Source organism: Crinia signifera, chromosome 2 (assembly GCF_055691185.1).
Source record: "Crinia signifera chromosome 2, ASM5569118v1, whole genome shotgun sequence".
NCBI classification, from domain to species: Eukaryota; Metazoa; Chordata; class Amphibia; order Anura; family Myobatrachidae; genus Crinia; species Crinia signifera.
Window position 1 is genome coordinate 57,433,486 of NC_139218.1, and position 22,483 is coordinate 57,455,968.

A 22,483-nucleotide genomic window follows, 5' to 3' on the forward strand; every position below is an offset into this window, starting at 1 on the left:
CAATCTGAAAGAGCGGAGATCTGGATTTCCCTGAGCAAACAGCTGTCCTGTGAACTGAGGAAACACTGAGCTCTTAAACCCTTCTCATTGTGTCAAACTATTTATTAAAACATTCATTTACTATTATGGTAGCATTACGGGACATCCAGTGATGGTAAAGCGGACCTGTGACTTACACAGTGGGGAAATGTTCAGCTTACTAAGCGCAAAGTACATTCTCCAGGACAGTTCAGGCAATCTGGGCTCCTTGGGCCTGATTCATATCTGGTTGGAAGGAGAAGTGATGCACTAATATGGTAATGCAGCTGTGCCTGATATAAGGTGATGCCTTCTGCTTACATTAGTGTTATTAGACAGCGCAGGCCTCCGTGGCTGTTACTGGGGAGGGATCTGGACAAAGCTGCAAAGAGATCAGGAAATCTGAATTAGGTCCATTGTGGATAAACATCGGATGCAATCAAACAGCTTTTGTGATTTGAGGCGGGTTATTACAGCAGATAACGCCTAGCTGGTTTGGCTTGCACCTCTGTGCCTACCCTACCCCTCCATCCGTTCCTACTTATCCTATTGTTTTCCGTTCATCCACCCACCTATTTTTAGTATGTTAACTCTTATGAGTAGGGTCCTCCTTCCTCACGTACTCACCCTACCTCTTTACCTCACCTGTCCTTCTGTCCTGTTCTTTCCTTCCTCTACTTCATCCTCAGTCTCCTCGACAATTTTCACACCTACTTCAGAACTGATGCTGATTTTAGTTCTACCAGCTATACCCTATTTATGCTGTATTTTATCAACACACCCTGTACGTTACCTTGTCATTTATTTTTTTGTTTGCTATGTACGGCGCTGCGGACACTTTGTGGCGCCTTATAAAGAAACGTACTACTATGGGATGTGATAAAAGACAATATTCTGTGTTAAAGTACCTTGCTGGTAATCTACCACTTGGAGTGCATAGCCTGGTCATTTCCTCTGATGCGGGAATAGCTTGATGCTTATCCAATAAGAGAATAGAAGATTAAAAGCGGTTTTATCAAGTGCTTTTTTCAGTGTAAAGCTGGGTACACATATGTACAATCGTCGGGCCGTTCTTCCGATCTGCGGACGAACGGCCGTTCGATTGTATATATGTGTACGCTGTCCCGATCCCTTCGTTGCGATCGATAAACGGCCAAAAACGCTCTTGGCCGTCCATGGTCGGTCGGTCGCAGGTTCTTTGCTGCTTAATATTCTTCCGACAGGACGGCTCCATATCGAAAGAAAAGTGACATGTGTACGCACGTTCGATCGATATGCAGCCCGTTCCTGCGATCATTCCTCCCAAAAGCAGCACGCCCATGTGGGTGTTGACTAGCTGCGTCATCCCTCCATCAGCGCAGCATGTAAACAACAGGAAGTCTTCTCCCCCGTACTTTCCGCGCCATGCTGTTAAAGAATATTCGTTGTGTGTGCATTCCTTTTGAAATAAATAATCGTTGTGTGTGCATTCCTGACAGATATAGTTATAGAAGATAGATAGATAGATAGATAGATAGATAGATATGTGATGTTCATTGTTCTGCATAAACACTTAACATTTATTAAGAAATACTGACAAAAAATACTGTGAACACTTTGTTTATTTGGGTGGTCGGACCTGAACAGAGTATCACATACAGGTGCTTGCGTTAAGGTGTAGCAGGAACGCCCACCCACCCAAAAAACATAAAAACACATTTGAACATGGTGGTGTGTGTAGTGGAAAGCGGGCCCACGGCAGCAACGCATCACATGGGAACATCCCGGCCTGCTCACATGTGATGCATTGCTGCCGTGAGACTGCTTGCCATGACATAAGTGCCACGTGTGAAGGTGTAGCAGGAAAGCCCACCCACCCAAAAAACATAAAAACACATTTGAACATGGTGGTGTATGTAGTGGAAAGCGGGCCCACGGCAGCAACGCATCACATGGGAACATCCCGGCCTGCTCACATGTGATGCATTGCTGCCGTGAGACTGCTTGCCATGACATAAGTGCCACGTGTGAAGGTGTAGCAGGAAAGCCCACCCACCCAAAAAACATAAAAACACATTTGAACATGGTGGTGTATGTAGTGGAAAGCGGGCCCACGGCAGCAACGCATCACATGGGAACATCCCGGCCTGCTCACATGTGATGCATTGCTGCCGTGAGACTGCTTGCCATGACATAAGTGCCACGTGTGAAGGTGTAGCAGGAAAGCCCACCCACCCAAAAAACATAAAAACACATTTGAACATGGTGGTGTATGTAGTGGAAAGCGGGCCCACGGCAGCAACGCATCACATGGGAACATCCCGGCCTGCTCACATGTGATGCATTGCTGCCGTGAGACTGCTTGCCATGACATAAGTGCCACGTGTGAAGGTGTAGCAGGAAAGCCCACCCACCCAAAAAACATAAAAACACATTTGAACATGGTGGTGTATGTAGTGGAAAGCGGGCCCACGGCAGCAACGCATCACATGGGAACATCCCGGCCTGCTCACATGTGATGCATTGCTGCCGTGAGACTGCTTGCCATGACATAAGTGCCACGTGTGAAGGTGTAGCAGGAAAGCCCACCCACCCAAAAAACATAAAAACACATTTGAACATGGTGGTGTATGTAGTGGAAAGCGGGCCCACGGCAGCAACGCATCACATGGGAACATCCCGGCCTGCTCACATGTGATGCATTGCTGCCGTGGGACTGCTTGCCATGACATGCACCATTTTAAGGTGCATGCTGCTGGCCTCCAAATAAACAAGAAGGAGAAAAAAGTAAAATAAAGTACACAAACTATTTTTTGACTTTATAATGCAAACCGTTATAAATTTTTTCATATAAAGAGTGTACTACTGCTACGCCTTTTTGGATTTTCGTAATTTTTTGGGCTACGGTATGGACTTTCCCGCTAAGTTCTTGTAGACATTTATGGACTTGTGTCATGTTTTCTTGCATTGTGCTTTCGTCGCTGGACGTGTCAGGTGATGGTGTGTTCTTCTCCCCCTCTGCACTGACATCTGAAATCTCGATGATATCTATAATAAGTACAGATAAAGAAATGTTTACCTTTCCACAAATGATACGTCACTATCCCATAAAGATGATTTGCAGTATACACTCACCATCTACACTGCTGGTGATCGCAATCACTTGGTGGCCCTCTGTGGTCCCTTCCATCGGCTGCGCAGCCTGGATATCATCTATAGTGACAAGGTAAAGTGACATATTACTACCCCTTGTTGTGTGTATAAAACATGTGTTGTTCTGTTGGTGTGCTGGTACAAAACCTTACCTGTTGTACTCTCCTTCTTTATTTTTAGGTTGGAGGCCCTGTCTCTGCCTTCCTCATGTCTTCTCCTGGATTGGATTTCCTCTGAGTAAAAACAAGCAACATGTCAGCAAAACACACAAAATGTAATGGATCAAGACAGTATATTAATAAAGCCACCTAGGGCATTGGACTCACTTCTTTTAATAATTCCACGAATTTTCTTGAGCTTGGCCTGCTCCTTGTGCTTCAGGTCCGACCACCGTTTTTGGAGCTGGTATTTGGACCTTCTTTTCCCAAACTTCTCCTTTATCTCCTTGCATACACGCTGCATAATAATTTCTTTTCTATAATTTGTCTTGGGGTATGTTTTTCTCGAACAATCGTAGTCCCTTCTATCCAGCATTTTGACCATCAGTTCCACCTCTGCAGATGACATGGCGAATGCGCGCGTCACTTTTTTCTCCTTGTTGTCAGCGATTTCTTTATCTGTTGTTATCAGTGCTGAATTGGAAAACGGTACTTATGTATTATCTGGGCTCCCATGTTAAATGCACCCCATTTTTTCATACCCCTACTATCCAAATACGCATGGAGTTGATTTTATATAGTGTGGCGAGCGCAGCGAGCCACCGTGCCCGAAGCGTGGCGAGCGCAGCGAGCCCCGCGAGGGGATGCGGTCTCATAAGAAAAATGGGAGCCCAGATATTACATAAGTACCTTGGAAAACAAAGGTGCTGTACTGGCCTCCCCCATATGCGGTGGCGCCAGACCCTCCGACATGGCTCCTCGATGTCCCGTGTCTGTGTGACGCGAAGCACGTGAGTGGGGCGGAGATTCCTGTGCTCATCCAATCACTGTGTTTCAAGCCACGTTCAGCACGAAAGAATATTCCGTCGTTGCTGTTGGATTGATCGGAGCAGCGCAGCGAATTTTCCGGACTGTATCGACATTTATTTCGGTGAGTATTAAAACAAAATGTGTAGTTTTCTATGACAGGGACTTCAATCTGTGGGCCATGGGTATGCTGGGGCTTGTAGTGACCGTGTATCCTATGTCCCACAGAGTTTCAACTCCTGTACTACAGTATAGCTACAGTATATCTAGTGGCCCACAGACTGAACACCTGTACATTAAATGGTTTATGGTGTGCTTTGTGTATCAAGAAAATAATATGCCTTTTTATTTTATTTTTTGGAACAGAAATTCAACCATGGCAGAAAAAAATGTCGAGTTCATGAAGGACTTCATTGAGGCCTACAGGGATCAAAATTGTCTCTGGAACACAAAATCCAGAGACCATTCCAATCGGCAGAAGAGGCTATCTGCTCTGGAGGAGCTGGTGAGGGTGAGCCAAACATACTACCCCACAGCAAATGTAGAGTGGGTCCGGACTCGGATTGCCAATATGAGGACCGTCTTTAAAAAAGAACTGAATAAGGTTGAGTCCTCAAAGCGGTCTGGGGCAGGGGCAGACCAAGTCTATGTGCCCAGGCTGTGGTACTACGACCTGCTGGCCTTCACGGTGGACCAGGAGCTGCCCAGGGATTCGGTCAGCAACACTTCAAGGAACCAGCCTGCCCCCTCCACCTCCGCGTGCAACCAAGAGGTTTCTGATGACACCATTTGCGGCACAGTAAGTAGACGGATTTTATTTTAAATTTTTTTTTCAAACCAGATAAATATAACAGCAAGTACAGTATAAAAATTGTGAACATGTAAAATTAAAAGGGGGGGTATCGCCCCCTGCAACTGACCTCTCTGTTGGGCACAACAGAGAGGTCAGTTGCAGGGGGCGATACCCCCCCCTTTTGGTTATACATCGTCAATTTGACCTTCTCTGTGGCCCTAATTCTGGTTCTTCTCAGTGGTGGAGCTATACTCTTATCCGCCTGAGAACACAGTGATCAATATTCAGACATCGCAAGTGCATTTACCACATTTTTTGTATTTGGAACTTTTGGTTGGCATTGGTAATCCCTGGTATCTACACTGTTGTAGTCTTTCTGGCGCGGATTATTGTAATATTTTTTGTTGTCTAAAATTAACGGAATAATATCATTCTGCCAATCCACAGCGCCAACACCAATAAAATACTGCATGTATTCATCCCTGTTAATTTAGCACGCATAGATGCATTTCTGGTGTTTAAATTAGTATTTGGTATGTCTGGTATCTAAATAATTAGTTTCCAGAGATGCCAGTCATAACGCCTCTTCAACTAGCTCACTTTCATCCATGGCAGCAACATGGTGGTGTATGGGCTGCGTTCTTCTGCGTAGATATAAAAATATATGGAAGTCTTAAAAATCGATAGTGATACATCATTGTCATCTTGTTTTGTTACAGCCATCGCTATTTGCCGAGGATGAATCTTCGGCATCGCTGGAGGTGGCATCACAGCTGCCTTCACCGGCCCTCTGCTCCACCCCCACACCAACCGCCACGACCAGCGCTGAACCGCAAACAAGCGCTCAACCTCCAGCAGAAGCGCCATCAAGAAGAGGGCGCAAAAGGCCGAGGCAGACTCCAGATGCTGCGGACGTGGCAACCACCAAGATCCTGGAGTCTGCCAACAGATTGATGAGCATGGATGAGGATGATGCGGACCGGGTGGGGAGTGTATTAGCTGACAATTTGCGAAAGTTGGACCCGGCTACAAGGGTGGAGGTAGAGCGCATATTTTATGAGACGCTGTACCGGGCCCGTGTGGGGACTCTGTCCCGGCACACACGTCTCACCGATGAGACCCCTCTGCCTAGGGTTGAATTTCAACCCATCAGCCCAGCTCCTATACCCCAACAAGCGGTATTTCACCCGGTGCAATATCCCCAGTATCAACATTTACAGCCACCAACTGGGCAAAGGCAGCACCAACCGGCAACGTTGGCTAATACGCTCCCACCAGGTCCACCTGGTGGCCCCTTCCAGAGTTTATTGGAAAGTCCATCTCCCTCCCAACCACCGATGGATACAGGGGATTATGGGGTGGGACAAGTTTACCACCATATGTAAATATTTTATATAGTTTATTTAAGTGCATTATTGTTTTAAATATTTTTATGTTTAAGTATTTCTTTATTATTTATTTACTTGTTATTTATGTTATATTTTTTATAAGTTTATAAGTTAATAATTTATATAAAAATTAAAAATTCTGTAATCTAGTTGGTGTCCGTGTGAAAATATCATTTACCATGCAGGGTGACTATAGGGCACAGATATACATACGTACAAAGTACCAGGAGAAATTGGCATAGAAATAGGTGTGGTGGAGCAACTACTTGCTAGTACATAAACACCAGTACTGGGTACAGTCTGCACTCCAGGTGCCGTGGCATTGTGCCCTCCAGGAATGCCTGGCACCTGAGTACTACCACTCACTTGCCGTGATTCGGCCTCCACCTCCCCCTCCTTGCTGCAAGAAGACGCAGAGGACAACTTGTGCGGAACTGTGAGTATACAAATTTTATTGGCAAAATATTGATTATTACACACCAAAAAACAATATATTTACAATGACAAAAAGGTACATTTTTAAGCAATCATGTCATTCTGCCACTCCACAGCCCCAACACCATTGAAATAATTCAAGTACTCGTCTCTTGACAACTTTGCTTGCGTTGATGCATTTCTGGTGTTTAAATTAGTTGCCAAAGCTGTCAGACCAATAGGCTCGTCAAAACTTGGCTCTCGTCCACTGTAGCCCCCAGTTGTTGTGTGTGCACCGCTTTTCTGCGCATGTAGTTGTGCAGCACACAACAGGCCAGCACCACTTTGTCAATCTTATCTAGGCGCAGATTGATGGGACTGTGAAAAATTCTGAATTTATTACTTAGAATCCCAAACGCATTTTCAACCACTCGCCTGGCACGTGACAGGCGATAGTTAAAAATGCGTCGTTCCCTGTTCAGTGCCCTTTGTGGGTAGGGTTTAAGGACATTAGGGTGCAATGCAAAGGCCTCATCCGCCACAAAAACAAAGTTCAAACCGTGCTCATTTTCAGTCCGCTCTGGCAGATTCAGTTCATTTTTTTTCAGTTGGTCGTGGAAAAAGGTATTCTCCAGGGCTCCTCCATCTGAAACTCTACCATTTTTCCCAATGTCCACAAATACAAACTCGTATCGGGCATTAGCGATGGCCATTAGAACAATGCTGAAGAACCCCTTATAATTATAATAAAAAGATCCACTCTTTGCAGGGGGCATGATCCTGACGTGTTTGCCATCGATAGCTCCACCACAATTAGGGAAATTCCAAAGATCACGGAAATCACGTGCAATATTTTGCCACTCCTCCTTGGTCGATGGAAACTGCAATATAAAAGTATATGCGTATTAATAATCTGTTGGGTTGATTTTAGACCCATCAGCCCTCCCCCATTGCAGCCTCAAAGCTATTACCCGCCTTATCAAAATGACCCCCCACCCACTGGTGTAAAAGATTAAATCAACAGGCATTGTAAAGATATACATATAGGGTACAGGTATGTGCACAGCTATACATATGGGGGACATGTATGTAATTTCCATATTTACCTTCATGTATTTGTCCTGTAGAACTTGGACGATGGCATCACAGGTGTCTGGTATTATCAACCCCAGCGCTTGAGATGATATTGCGGTGGTGAATCTCAGGTCGGCAAGGGTCCTGCCTGTTGCCAGGTAACGCAGCGTTGCCACCAGTCTCTGCTCTGCAGAAATAGGCCTCCTGAAATAGGTGTCCTCTCTCTCTATTAAAGGGGTAACCAGTGTCAGCAGCTCCATGAAGGTAGCGTCATCCATACGGAGATAATTCCTGAAATCATCAGGATTGTTCTCCCGTATCTCCTGTAGCAATGGCATGTGGGAGAAGGTGTCTCTCCTCAGAAGCCAGTCTCTGGTCCAGCAGCTCCGATTCTTGGTCCTTTTTCTTTTTTTAATAGCCCGCAATCTAATGGCCATAGCAGCCAAAATGCACGCACGAGCCTTCCTTCTCCTCAAGCTCATAATTAAAAAGGCCCAAATGCACCGATAGACGAACGAACGTACGTACGTATATCCAGTACAGCTAGCAATGATCTGAATAGTCACGGCTCTATTCACTGTACTACACGAACGATTCTTTGTTCCGTGATCACGCCTCGTTTTGGTATGCTCTTTTAATCCAGCCCATTATGATAATGTTGTGTACATTTTTATCGTGCGAATAGCCAGAACGGGAGAGTGTGTACGGTGGTACAATCTTTTTCTTGCGATTGTTTGGACGGGAGTACATCGGACGTCGCAAGTAAAATTGTACATATGTGTACGCGCAGATCGGTCGTATGTTTCGGACGGCCGAACGTGTATTCGGTCGATCGAACGGTCGCAAGAAAAATGAAATTGTACATATGTGTACCCAGCTTAAGCCTTGCTGTAATTTGACACTTGGCTCTCTGTAAATTGCATACGATTACATTGATGGCATAATAGCAGTGTTTGGGTTAATGTTCCGGGCCTAAAACACATTTTGTGATTTAAAGATTAGGGTTTTTTGTTTTTTTTAATCTATATAATGGACATGACACAAGTGGTCTTTGTACTCTCTGTTTTCCTCAGGCCTCAGAGCTCCTGAGAGAGATGTGCATGAACAACATGGTGTGGAAGTACTGCAGGAGGATAAGCCCTGAGTGGAAACAACAGGTAAGGTAGTCTGGACCGCTCATAAACAAGGCCAGAGGAATATTCCAATACACTTTCCACTGCTGCATAATTGAAAACAGGATTCCTCTTTGGCCAGCCTTTGGGATACTGTGGGTTTAGAGGTTTAATAAAGGGTAGAGCTAGGCCTGACACATTGCTAATATTTTTGGCTATGCTTTAAATACACATTGATGTTTTTCTGAAAATGGAATCCCATAATTCTGCAGTCAGACTGGACGGATACGTCTGTATTTGTCGGCAAGAGCTGCCCTATGTGATAGCCGCTGCTTCCTGTACTTCTGGGTTTTTTGGACCTCTGCTTGTGTTCAGAGAGATGCCAGTGGCTACGGGGCACGCTGTCTAATCCCTCAGACAGCGATGCGGGGAGAAACCCACAGGCTTTTAAGGGGTAATGCCACAATGGAGCCCTCCTGGAGGGGATTTTTTACTGCATTCAGAAATGCAGTAAAAAAAAAAAAAAAAAAACACAAAAACTATTTTTTTACCGCGATTCTTCTTTAGTATGACTGATTACGCTGCCACTTATATCACATACATTTTATAGCGGAGATACTCTACCACTAATTACGTTGTTTTTGGTAAAGTGGAACAATCCCATGCATGACATGCCAAAATGAATGGGGGACATGTTAATACTAATGGATATATTATACCTACACAACTGTCATACATCCATTCCCATTTGATAGCAAAAGATTGTTTCTCTGATTTTTAATTCTCTATTGTTTTCTTTTGTGTTTTATCCTCGCTTATTCAGCTAGAACAAAAAGTTGTTGCAAGTGAAATATTCAAGGACAAAAAGGACAATTATCCACAGAGTGTTCCGAGACTTTTCATAAACACTCGGCTTGGTGAGTGATTGTATGCGGGGGGAAAGGGTTTTGGTGTGGTGAGCCAGCCCTTCCTTTCACTAACCAAATGCTTTTATTTAGCATTCCGCAATGCCAGGCTTTCAGGTCACACTCATAGTTAAATGGAATACGTTTCATTGACGTGTTAACAATGCCAGTAGGAGGTAGTAGAGATGTAGTGGGTGCATCAAGTTCACTTATAGCGCCAGGTGTTCCCAGTCTTCTGTATACTTTAAGTAGGAACGTCATAGTCTATCAAGTGTTTTCCAAAGCATAGAAATGAAATTCCTTGAAAATACAATTTACATGGGAAGGATCATAAACTCTCCATTCCTGTGAAATGAAAAGTATTGAAGCAAGTGTAGACTGTACCTTGTGAATTTGTATATGGGCATATGTATCAAAACATGGAGAAAGATAAAATGAAGAGAGATAAAGTACTAACCAATCATCTTCTGTCTTATTTTTTTTAAAAATTCGGGTTTTGCTACAGTGCGCAGACTGACAAACCCGGAATATTTTCCGGAGTTCTACTGCCTGCGCACCCTCCTGCTGCCTGGCCCTGCCTCCTTCCCCCAGCTGTGTGAGGCGTGAGATCACTAACGCCACGCCGCGCACAGTCGGGTTGCCGAGGGGAAGGCCAGGGCCGGGCAGCGGCTGATGGAGTGCTCAGTGGCGCTGCCCGGCTCCAGGAAACACAGTGGAGAGCTCCCCCCCAAAAAAATAACCACCACTGAAGGGGTTAAAAGACTTAATGCCATATACAATTATCTATGGTAATGGATTATGCAATTATCCCGATAACCCTGCGTTTATAGTAGATTATACTTTGGGTGCCTGAGGAATTACCCCCAATAACCAGTGTCCGGGTAATTATTCTGGATCCCATGTGTTATCGCCTAAAAACTTTACTTTGCCCCAGGAAAAAGGGCTCTAATGGGTTAACGTAATTAATGACCATTGGTTATATATTGGGCTCTCAGCCTTTTTTTTTTTTATGCAAACCATGTGGGGGACTCGCATTTAAATTCTGGCCAGTACAGTGAGTTATAAAAGTCTGAACACTTAGAGCTAATGTATCAAACATTCAACAGCGATTAAAGTGGAGAACTTGGCCCATAGCCACCAATATGCTTCTAACGGTCGTTTATCTAGCACAGTCTAAAAAAATAACAGAATCTAATTGGTTTCTTTGTCTCTCACAAGAATACATCATCCCCCTTTATAATTTAAAAAGAATAAAATCTGTTGCACCCGTGGAATTGAATGAAGATAACCTGAACAGCGTTTTGCATTTATATTTGGTTACGGTGTTTTCCTTTTGTTTTTACAGGCAATGATGAGATCAACACTAAAATACTTCAACTGTTGGAAAGCCAGGCATTAACGGTATTGGATTTATTGTTCTGTAGGTTTTATGGGAAAGTTTTAAATTTATTTTGAAGTCTAAATATTAATAATATTTTTTTCGTCCTGGTAAGACTATGTAAGTTTATTACTGTATGTTGGCTCTGTCCCACTGCAGTGCATTCTGGGATATACGTGGAATTTGAACAGAACTGTACTCCTGTACAAAGTACACCGTATTACACAGTACCCCAAGTCTCCCTTTCTGCTCTACTTACGGTGACACATTGGGGGGGTTCCCAATTAGCTAAAACTATCATCAGGAATTGTGCCCCTACCGTTATTATCGGTCTATTCAATTATCTGTTTTTATCACCTGAAAAATGACCTGTTTTTAGACGATAATATGTGGTATCTGGGATAAATTCCCAGAATCATGTATTATTGAGTCTCTGAGGGCTGGTTATCGGGGATTATGCATCACAAAGTATATTCCTCGATAAGTGCCAGCTGTCGGGGCAAATAGAATAGTCCCGTAGAATCTATTAGTCACAGTAATTTACCACGGCTAATTCAATATCCCCCATTGTCTTTATAGTATACTGGGAACTTATTTAGACATTAGGGGTATTCAATCCAGGATCACACCTGTCGATCCCTCCCAACAGCCGTGATCCTGGCCTGTTTGTGGTTAGCCCAACAGCTGAACAACAGGCGGCATTCAATGTCCCATCTGCCGATCAGCGCAAAGGGGTCATGGCCACAAAAACGGCCGTGGATTGTCGATCGCGTCCAGGATCTCGACAATCCATGGCCGTTATTGGCAGAACGGGCCCGACAGCTTCTAAAGTTGGGCCCTTCTGCCATGATCCCGCTTCAATGCTGTCGCTAAAGACAGCATTGAAAAGGGAGCCGCCACTATTTCCCCCGTCGGGAATAGCGGCAGCACATTGAATACCCCCCTTAGGCTTTTTGTTCCGAAATCTATTTGGGTTTATCAACAAAAAAAAAAATTGGTTTTCATCTAAGGGTCTAATTCGGCATGAGTTGTATTTTAGGGACAGATCATAACTGCAACTCCTTCCACAAACATGCGGGAAATATGGAAGCTATTTCTCTAAGCCGGAGGTTCCCAAACTTGGTACTGGGTTTTAAGTATATCCATACAAGCCACAGATGACTTAATTAGTACCTCAAGTCAATATGATTCAACCATCTTTTCTGTCCCATGGATATGTTTAAAACTTGGACTGTTAGAGCTCCTTGTGGACTGGGTTTGGTAACCGCTGCCCTCTGCGCACTGCAAATCAGTTTTTCATTGAAAAAAATGTTTTTCTTCACTGCATGTTTCTAGTAGAGCAGTGGGTACACGAAGTTCTAGATCAAATAAGTTTGGTAGCATATGAAGGGATGTTTACAATGCTTGGAACGTGGCTGAAGTATGCTCCTGATACTATGTTTGCGTTTACATGTTTCAGTATGCTGTGCCTGTGGTGAAGTATGACCGAAAGGGATACAAGCCAAGGAGGAGACAGCTGTTACTTGCTCAGAGCGCAGCTTATCTTGTGGAGGAAGCCAAAATAAAGCAGAGAATTGACTATGCCAATATGACCGGTAAGGATCTTCAATTTCTTCTAAATCCTAACAGTAAAGACTCTTTGGGCCAGATGCACTAAGCTTCAAAAAGTGATAAAGTGGAGAGTGATAAACAGACAGCCAATCAGCTCCTACCTGTCATTTTTGAAACCCAGCCTGTAACACGGCAGGTAGGAGCTGATTGGCTGGCTGTTTATCACTCTTCATTTTATCACTTTTTGAAGCTTGATACATTTGGCCCTTTATGAATTAACGATTATTTTTTATGTGTTTTGTTACTACTTTTTTTTTGTAACTTTGTTTATTTAAGTCCGAGTTTCCCAAACTTAGCCATTACAGCCCAGATTTCAAGTTTATCCATGTTTGAGTCCAGATTGTTAATTCAAATTGACAAAGTCAACTGCGCTTTAGCATAGATATCCTTAAAACCTGGACTGTAATGGCAGAGTTGGGAAACTACGATTAAGTAAGGCTGTGGTAATTTACAGCAGCTAATTGGTTCACTGGGGGTACCCTGATTGGGATAGATGTTTAGTGTCCCCCCATGTGTCACTACAGGAAAACAGGTAATTTTTCTCCCAAAAAACTCCCCCAGGCTTTAAGTGAATTACACCGATAATAACAAAGATCCCGATTTCAGACCATTTTTTTTTTCGGGAGAAATATGATCTGGGCTAATTAAATACCAGGCCAAGCTGAAATTACGTGGGTCTATAGTCTTCTTTATTCCGCAACAAAGGGGAAAACTGTGGGTACATCTTCATCTTTGCGGCCACAGCTTACGCTAGTTATGTTAGCCGCTTTCAGAGTAGCACCATTGTCCCCTCGCGGGCTCAGTGTCTCGCTTCGCTCGCCACAAATTTACTAATGGTGGTGTGGACATAGGAGGGTGGCGTGGACCCAGGGTGGTGCGGGTTATGCTACGTAAGTTCCGTAGCGTAAGCTGTGGCTGCAAATATGAGGAAGTACCATACTGTGTAATAAAAATGTATTTTTAAGGTTTATTTTTTATTTTTTTATTCCCAATACCGTGTTAAATCCCACTTCTAATCTGGGTATGTTTTCTATTTAAATGCAACGGACAAGCAAGTGTATTGTTGTCTAACCATGGACAATCAGTTCATTTCAGGTTACATGTACTGTATTATCGTTTGAAACGCTTTTCTGTTTACCAATTGATGATCCAATTAATTACAGTTTAATTGGGTTTGGACCATCGCCATCATTTTTGAGACTTTTGAATCCCCAGTTGATGACGTTGTTAGGAACAAAACTTGGAACTTGTGTGCGTGATTCTTTTCTTTGCCAAACTAGGGCAATATTGTCCTATGTCATTATCTGTTCTTAGTTGGACGGTGCCTATAAAGAGTCATTTTGTCATTGTGCCAAATCACAAATAAAAAAAAACAGTTTTGGCGTGTTTGAAGTAGGGGTTATCTGCTAAATGATGTTCTATACTGCCTTTGTATTCTCTGATGTGTGCACTGTTCCCATCTTATTCTGGTCCCATCTTATTCTGGTTCACTCCTAGAGGCAAATTCCTTCTCAAATGGACAAAACCATGTTCACTGCAGGTGGGGCAGATGTAACTTGTGCAGAGAGAGAATTAGATTTGGGTGAGTTATTTTGTTTCTGTGCAGGGTAAATACTGGCTGCTTTATTTCTACACTGCAATATAGATCTCACTTTGAAGAAAAACCCCACCCAAATCTAATTCTATCTGCACATGTTCTATCTGCCCCCATGCAGTGCACATGGTTTTGTTCATTTGAGAAGGAATGTGCCTTTAAGAGTGAACCAGAATAAGGGCCTATATCTTACGGAGATTCTCTAGCATGTTGGTATAGTGGCCTGTACATTTCAAATTTCAAAAACTTGACCACTTATGCTTTTCATTATCTTTTCGGTGTCTTGCTGTGTTTATGGATAGTGTAAGCTAACATCAAATCAATCTGATCTCCTATCTCTTTGCCATATTAAGAATCCATGCTCATTGGAGTAAATTGACTAAGATGGGAGTTCATAAAAGGTGGGATGTTGCCGATAGCAACCAGATTCTACTGTTTATTTAGCACATTCTAGAAGATAATGGATAGAATCTGGTTGCTATGGGCAACATCCCATATTCAGTAGAACGCCCATCTTTGTAAATTTACCGCACTGAGCGAATAGGTTCAAAGACAACCTGCACACAATGCTCCTGATTTAGTATGGCATGAAAGTATACATCTGGACAAAACCATGTTGTACAGCAGGTGGGACGGATATAACATGTGCAAAGAGATACTCGGGTGGGTTATATTTCTTCTACGATCCCCATGGCAGCCAAGACCTTGGGATTTCATCCCTCTCCTACTAGTTAGACAGGCTGTTTTTTTCCTTAGGACCTCCCTCTTCCAGTATAAATCCCAGCTCCTCCCCATCCACCTTGTCTTTTTTTCCTGTCTCCTTTTGTTTAGTTAGAGAGGCAGAGCAGGTTTGTTTTTTTTCTAGGGAGCTTACCTTAGTATAGGGAGCACTCTGGGGGACAGAGCGGCATGGGAGCGTGGACCTGCGGTCTCCTGCCCATGAGAAAATGACCTGGAAGCGTGGCCAGCATTGAGTCCTGTCCAGGGCTGCTGGAAACTCGGAGCTCCGGCGGCCGTAAGTCTCCTGGAGCATCTTACAAGCCGGCTACAGCGGCTGGCAGCGTGTCCGCGACTTCCGGATGCGTGGTCGCGGACTACAGTTCCCAGAAGTCAGAGCGTTACAGACGCGACTTCCGGGAATGGCTTATAGAGGCAGTCAGCGTGGACTACATTGCCCATAAGTCTTGGCGTGTGACGCACTTCCGGTGCGGGCGCAGCGGGAAGAGTTCAGCATACAGGCTATTTAAATCCCTGTACGCTCTAGCAGCAGTATGCAGTTGGCTGCTGGTGAGAGGAGTTGCTGCATCTGGTGTTCTATACTGCTGGATAAGGTAAGAGCTGACTGCTGCTGCAGTTAGCTCATGGAGTGGTTCTGTTGGACATGTTTTAATTCAATATATCCGTTATAGGACTGCGTGTTTATTTCTACTAAAATGGATTTGCCTTCCCCCCCCAAAAGCAGATAGTGCCCCTGTGAGGTAAGCTCCGGTATTACAGGTTAGGTAGGAAGATTTATTTATTTTTTATTATGATAGTGACTGGCTTTTTACTGTTTTGTAGTGTGCCTGCCAATCCTGTGGTTCCCAAGAAGAAAATTGCAAAAAAGAAAAATATTGACAAAAGCTGTATGGTCTGCGATAAAGTTTTTTCCGGACCTCAGACAAAATCAGTATGCGATAAATGTGATGTTCACCAAGTTCCTTCTCCTGAGCAACCAAAAATCCTGATGGATTTAATGGAATGGATGAGAAGTTCTTTTGTTTCCAAAGAAGAATATTTGGGAGCACAGAGTAAAAGATCTAGGGATCAGGCCGGATTCGAGGATAATGATGATGACGATGATGATGCTGCGTCAGGGGGAATCCCGGACCCAGACTATGTGTCCTCTGAGGAATCTGGAGAAATTAAGGAGGAGGCTAGGAGCTTCAGTTTTGAGAAAGTAGAGAGTGTTTTGAAAGCTATATACAAAACCATGAACTATAAAGAACCGGTTAGTACGGAAACAGGGGAGAACATTCTGTTTGAAGATAGATCCAAAAAGAACCGACATTTTCCAATTCATAAAGTAATGAAAGATCTAATTACAAAGGAGTGGTCTAACTTGGACAAGAGACAGGGCAAACTGTCTAGAATAGACAGAATGTATCCGGTCAAAGATGATGTGTTCTTAAACTGGTGTTCCCTACCCAAGGTAGACGCGGCAGTAGCAGAACTTCCCGAACCACTCTCCCGCTTGAAGATGGGGCTTCATTCAAGGAGCCTATGGATAGGAGAATGGAGGGAGCCTTCAGGAAGCTTCATTTCTCATCTGCGGTGTCCCTTAAAGCAGGAGTTTCAGTGGCATCAGTCTCTAGGGCATTGAGATTATGGGGAACAGAGTTACATTCAGATATAGAAGAGAGAATCTCCAAGCAATATTTATTGAAGAAACTAGAGACCATGCAGAAGGCGACTGAATTTGTCTGTGAGGTCTCACTGGACATTGTATCTTTTGCAGCCAGGTCTATGGCGGCAGGCGGAACAGCGAGGAGAGCGCTCTGGCTGAGATCGTGGGCCGCAGACGCTAACTCGAAGAACAGATTGGTGGCACTCCCGTTCGAAGGCTCCCACTTGTTCGGAACAAAGTTGGATGCATTGATCCATAGGCTGACGGGAGGAAAATCACTAAGACTACCTCAGGATAAAAGGAACAAGTTTCCATATCCAGCCTCGTCTAGACAACAGTACAGAGAGGCTAAGTCCTACAGGCCGGGAAGACAGAGGGGCTCCTTTCCCTTATCAAGACAGTCCTTTCGGCAGTCTGCAAGAAGAGGAGGTCGGCAATGACAGCCACAGAATACCAGAGGTGGGAGCACGGCTACTGTCTTTTGCCAACCTCTGGAAAGATCTGATACAAGACAAATGGGTGATAGACATTGTAGAAAGGGGATATGCGATAGAGTTTCTAAGACAGCCCACAAGAGATGGCTTTTGGGAATCCAGAAGACCCAAAACAGCGCCGGAAAGGATGGAGCTAAGAAAACTGTTAAAACAGCTGAAGGAGATAAAAGCAGTAGAGTCAGTTCCAGTCCGGCAGGAAAAGAAAGGTTTTACTCGAACATATTTTTAGTGAAGAAGAGTACGGGAAGCTTTCGAATTATCTTAGATCTGAAAAGATTGAACGGCTTTATAGATGTGAGAAGATTCAGGATGGAGACCCTGAAGACTATTCTGGCGGGGATAGAAGAGGGAGACTTTATGGTCTCGCTAGATCTAAAAGACGCTTATTACCATGTGCCAGTCAAGATCCAGGACAGAAGGTTTCTGAGATTTTTTGTGATGAAAGAGCACCTCCAGTTCACATGCCTGCCTTTTGGCCTAGCCACGTCTCCACGAGTCTTTACGAAGGTTCTAGTTACAATAATTGCCGTCCTAAGAAGAAGAAAGATTCGTATTTGGCCCTATCTAGACGACTTGTTGATAGCGGCGTCCTCAAAGAAGAAAGTAATGGAAGACTTGAAGCTGGTGATAGATATGCTTCAAGGCTTAGGATGGATAATAAACTTCCAAAAGAGTCAATTAACACCAACAAGATCGATCCAGTTTCTAGGGGTTCTGATAGACTCAGAAAGATTCGAGACTCGTCTGTCAAAAGAAAGATGTCAGAAGATCAGAAATTTGGCAGAAGATATTATGGGAATGGAATTCTCACAGCTGAGGTTATGCCTTCAACTTCTCGGCATGATGATGTATACCATCGGCACAATTCCATGGGCTCATTGGAGATTGAGGAAATTCCAGTGGGCGCTTCTTCCCTTCATAAAGAGAAAATGGCCACTCACAAAGGTCATCAGAGTGGAGAAAGCAGTAAGAGACTCTCTGTTATGGTGGACAGATCGAGAGATGGAGTACAGGGCAGTGTCTCTAAATCTTCCTCGATTCTCGGTGTTAACTACAGACGCAAGTGCCTCAGGCTGGGGGGCCCATATGGAAGATCAAAATATCCAAGGGTCATGGTCAGAGGAAGAGAGCAGAAAGTCTTCCAACTGGAGGGAGGCTGAAGCGGTTTGGAGAGCCTTGATAGGCCTGAAGCACAGAGTCAGAAGAAAGCATATCAGAGTTTTTTCAGACAATATGACGGTAGTCTCGCATGTCAATCATCAAGGCGGCACCAGGAGTCGGGCACTAATGTCAGTTATGTCGAATATCCTGATGTGGGCAGAGGAAAATGTTCTTTCCATTACGGCGGTTCATGTGCCAGGGAAAGAGAACGTGTTGGCAGACTTCCTGAGCAGGAGCGAAATCCTCCCCGGCGAATGGGAGCTGAATAGAGAGGTGTTCCAACAGATAGTCAAGTCTTTCGGGGTCCCAGATATAGACCTGATGGTTACAAATGTCAACAGGAAGGTGAGGAAATACTTCTCAAGGTACTATCTACCCCAAACATCAGCAGTGGATGCTTTTTCGATTCCATGGAAATGTCGTCTAGGATACATCTTTCCTCCATTCCCGTTGATCCACAGAGTGCTAAAAAAAATAATACAGGAAGAAGTGACAGTCATCATAATACTTCCTTTCTGGCCAAGAAGATCTTGGTTCTCGACGGTTCTGAAGCTCGCAATGCAGGAACCATTGACTCTCCCGGTCATTCCAAACCTTCTATCTCAGGGGCCTGTAAGTCATCCAAATCCAGAGATGTTATCTCTAAAGGCTTGGAAATTGAGAGGAAGCTGCTGAGAGAAGAGGGCCTTTCAGAACAGGTTACCTCCTTGTTACTGAAAGCTAGGAAAGAAGTGTCTTCACTTGCATACTACAGAGTATGGCAGGCGTTTATTCACTGGAAGGGCTCAGAAGAAAGGGTTGAGCGAGCCTCCAATCCCGAAGTGCTTCAGTTTCTATTTAATGGCTATGCAGCTGGTTTGGCCTTATCGACATTAAAAGTGCAAATTTCTGCTTTAAGTATCTTACTTGACAGAAAACTGGCAGAGGAAAGTCTCATAAAGAGGTTCTGCAATGCGGTTAAAAGAATTAGACCCTCAGTAAGGTCGTTGGTTGCTCCATGGGACCTAAACCTGGTCTTGAATGCTCTTATGAGAGAACCATTCGAGCCGTTAACAGAGACTCCTTTAAAACTGCTCACCTGGAAGATAGTATTCCTAGTCGCAATCACTTCCGCTAGGAGGGTCAGTGAACTTCAGGCTCTGTATATTGAAAAGCCTTATCTAAGAATATTTGCTGATCGGGTAGTCTTGAGGACACACCCTGATTTTCTGCCGAAGGTAATCAGTTCGTTCCATCTTAACCAAGAAATCACACTTCCAGCCTTTCATCCTAAACCAAAGGATAGGAAGGAGGAGGAATGGCACACATTGGATTTGGTGAGAGGAATCACCATCTACCTAGACCGACTTAAGGACGTAAGGAAGTCGAAGAACCTATTTATTATCCCAGAAGGGGTGAGAAAGGGTCTGTCACCTTCTAAACAAACGATGGCGAGGTGGATCAGAGAACTGATCATATTCATCTATCAGCGGGAAGACAAAGAAGTTCCCGGTGTTATAAAGGCACACTCCACCAGGGCTATGGCAACCTCATGGGCAAGGAAGGCTCAAGCCTCGGTTAAGGATATCTGCGGTGCGGCAACTTGGTCATCCCTTCATACATTTGCAAAGCATTATGCTCTTAATGTATCAAAGTCTTGTTTTGGGGATCAGGTGCTTCAAAGTGTCCTTGAGGATTAAAATTATTTTTTGGCATTGATTTAGTTTCCCTCCCTTTTTTGTTCTTGCTTTGGTATTATCCCAAGGTCTTGGCTGCCATGGGGATCGTAGAAGAAAACTGCGGATTATACTTACCGATAATTCCTTTTCTTCCTAGAGATCCCATGGCAGCCATTAGTTTTCCCTCCCCTTGTGGTGTTTTTTCCAGGACTGAGTAAAGGAGACACTAAAAAGACAAGGTGGATGGGGAGGAGCTGGGATTTATACTGGAAGAGGGAGGTCCTAAGGAAAAAAACAGCCTGTCTAACTAGTAGGAGAGGGATGAAATCCCAAGGTCTTGGCTGCCATGGGATCTCTAGGAAGAAAAGGAATTATCGGTAAGTATAATCCGCAGTTTTTTCTGTGAAGGGTAATTTCTGGTTGCTTTTGCATGTAGCCTGCAAATGTTAGATGGCTTTATGTGCAATTTTAGATTTTGGTTTGAATACACCCACCTGCAGTCAGGGCCGGCAACAGAATTTTTGGGGCCCCATACACAGATATCTCTGAGGCTCCCCCATCCCCTCGAATGCTATCAACCCCCCTTTGTTGGAACGTAAACTGGACACTGCGACCTGTGTTCTTTCCCACTGATGTTCTCTCTCACCCTACGGCTTGTGCGCACTCCCTTGCTCTGCACTCTATACTGTAACAACAATGCACTCCCTTACCCTGCGCTCTATCACACCAATGCAATCCTTAACCCTGCGGCTTGCGTTTTATCACACTGCCGTGCTCCTCCACCCCATGGCTTGCGCTCTCTATCACACTGACACACTCCCTCACCCTGCAGCCTGCGCAATATCACACTAACGCCCTCCCTCACACTGCGTCCTTTGCTCTATAATACTGACACACTCCCTCACCCTGCAGCCTGCACTCTATCACACTGGCGCGCTCCCTCACCCTGTGGCTTGCGCTATATCATACTGACGCTCCCTCACCCTGCAGCCTGCACTATATCACACTGACGCTCCCTCACCCTGCACTTTTTCACACTGACGCTCCCTCATCCTGCAGCCTGCGCTATATCACACGGGCGCCCTCCCTCACCCTGCACTATATCACACTGACGCTCCCTCACCCTGCAGCCTGCGCTATATCACACTGACGCTCCCTCACCCTGCAGCCTGCGCTATATCACACAGGCGCCCTCCCTCACCCTACAACCAGCAGTATATCACACTAATGCTCCCTCAGCCTGTGCTATATCACACGGGCGCCCTCCCTCACCCTGCACTATATCACACTGACGCTCCCTCACCCTGCAGTCTGCGCTATATCACACTGACGCCCCCCCTCACCCTACAACCTGCGCTATATCACACAGACGCACTCCTTCACACTGTGGCCTGCACTCTATCATACTGATGCTCTCCCTCACCCTGTGGCCTGTGTTCTATCACACCAACGCATTCTCTCCCCTATGCGCTATCACACTGACGCACTCCCTTAGCCCGTGATAGAGCATATGTACGTGGTCCGTAACCCTCCCTACACCTGCAGTCTAATCCTTACATTTGTGTCCTGCACCCTAACCCACCCTGCACACAGTATACACACACTAAGCACTTACTTGGAAACACCCACAGAGTGCATTCTTACTCTCTGTGTGGCCCTGGAATGTCAGCAGCTTGGACAGGCTCAGCACAGCAGGAGCCGGAGATCCGTGTAGCCCCGCCCCCTGCTGTGACCCTGTAGCTCCACCCCTTCAAGTCCCATTTAGGTCTGCCCCTTTTGTTTCCCGAGTGTGTGGGGGGGAGTTGCTGAGTGGCAGGGTCAGTCCAGCCAGGCTTCTGATCCTAGGCTGGCGCTGGACATCTGAGCGTGGGTCTGGCAGGACGTCGGGGCCCGGGATGGCTGTCCCCCTTGATCCCCCCTGTCGCTGGGCCTGCCTGCAGTGCAACATTGTTTTGCCCAGTTGTGCGTTTTTTTGCTTTGCTTGCAAGTCTGAGGGCCGGATGTACTAAGCTTAAAAAAGTGATAATCCACCAGCTCCTCACTGCCATGTTACAGGCTGTGTTTGAAAAATGACAGGTAGGAGCTGATTTTTATCATTCTCCATTTTATCACTTTTCAATGCTTAGTACATCTGGCCCTCAATCATGCTCAATGTTTGCAAATCAATGAAACAAAAACATTTTTGTTAATATTGTTTACAAAACATGTACCTTTTTAGATTTACAGGTACAGAACACATTTTGAACAATTGTCCCAGTAAGTGGTCCGATCTCTGTACCTTTCTCCAGAACAAAAGGAACCTGTGTCACCAACTCATGTTTCATTTAATGCTGAACAATACTGTATTACAAAGATAGAAATATATTTTCAGTGCTGTATTTGTGTGACATTCTACATGTG

The 22,483-nt window shown here is 44.7% G+C and overlaps 1 protein-coding gene across 4 annotated transcripts in view; it reads left to right on the plus strand.

Annotated features, from left to right (window-relative positions):
• Positions 1-22,483, plus strand: part of MYO1C (myosin IC) — a 141,654-nt gene that overhangs the window by 110,586 nt on the left and 8,585 nt on the right. For all 4 annotated transcript variants that reach the window (XM_083172177.1, XM_083172179.1, XM_083172176.1 and 1 more), the window contains exons 25-28: positions 8,858-8,941; positions 9,720-9,813; positions 11,147-11,202; positions 12,639-12,774. In XM_083172177.1, coding sequence (XP_083028303.1) covers positions 8,858-8,941; positions 9,720-9,813; positions 11,147-11,202; positions 12,639-12,774 — 370 coding nt within the window. The remainder of the gene's footprint in view (positions 1-8,857; positions 8,942-9,719; positions 9,814-11,146; positions 11,203-12,638; positions 12,775-22,483) is intronic.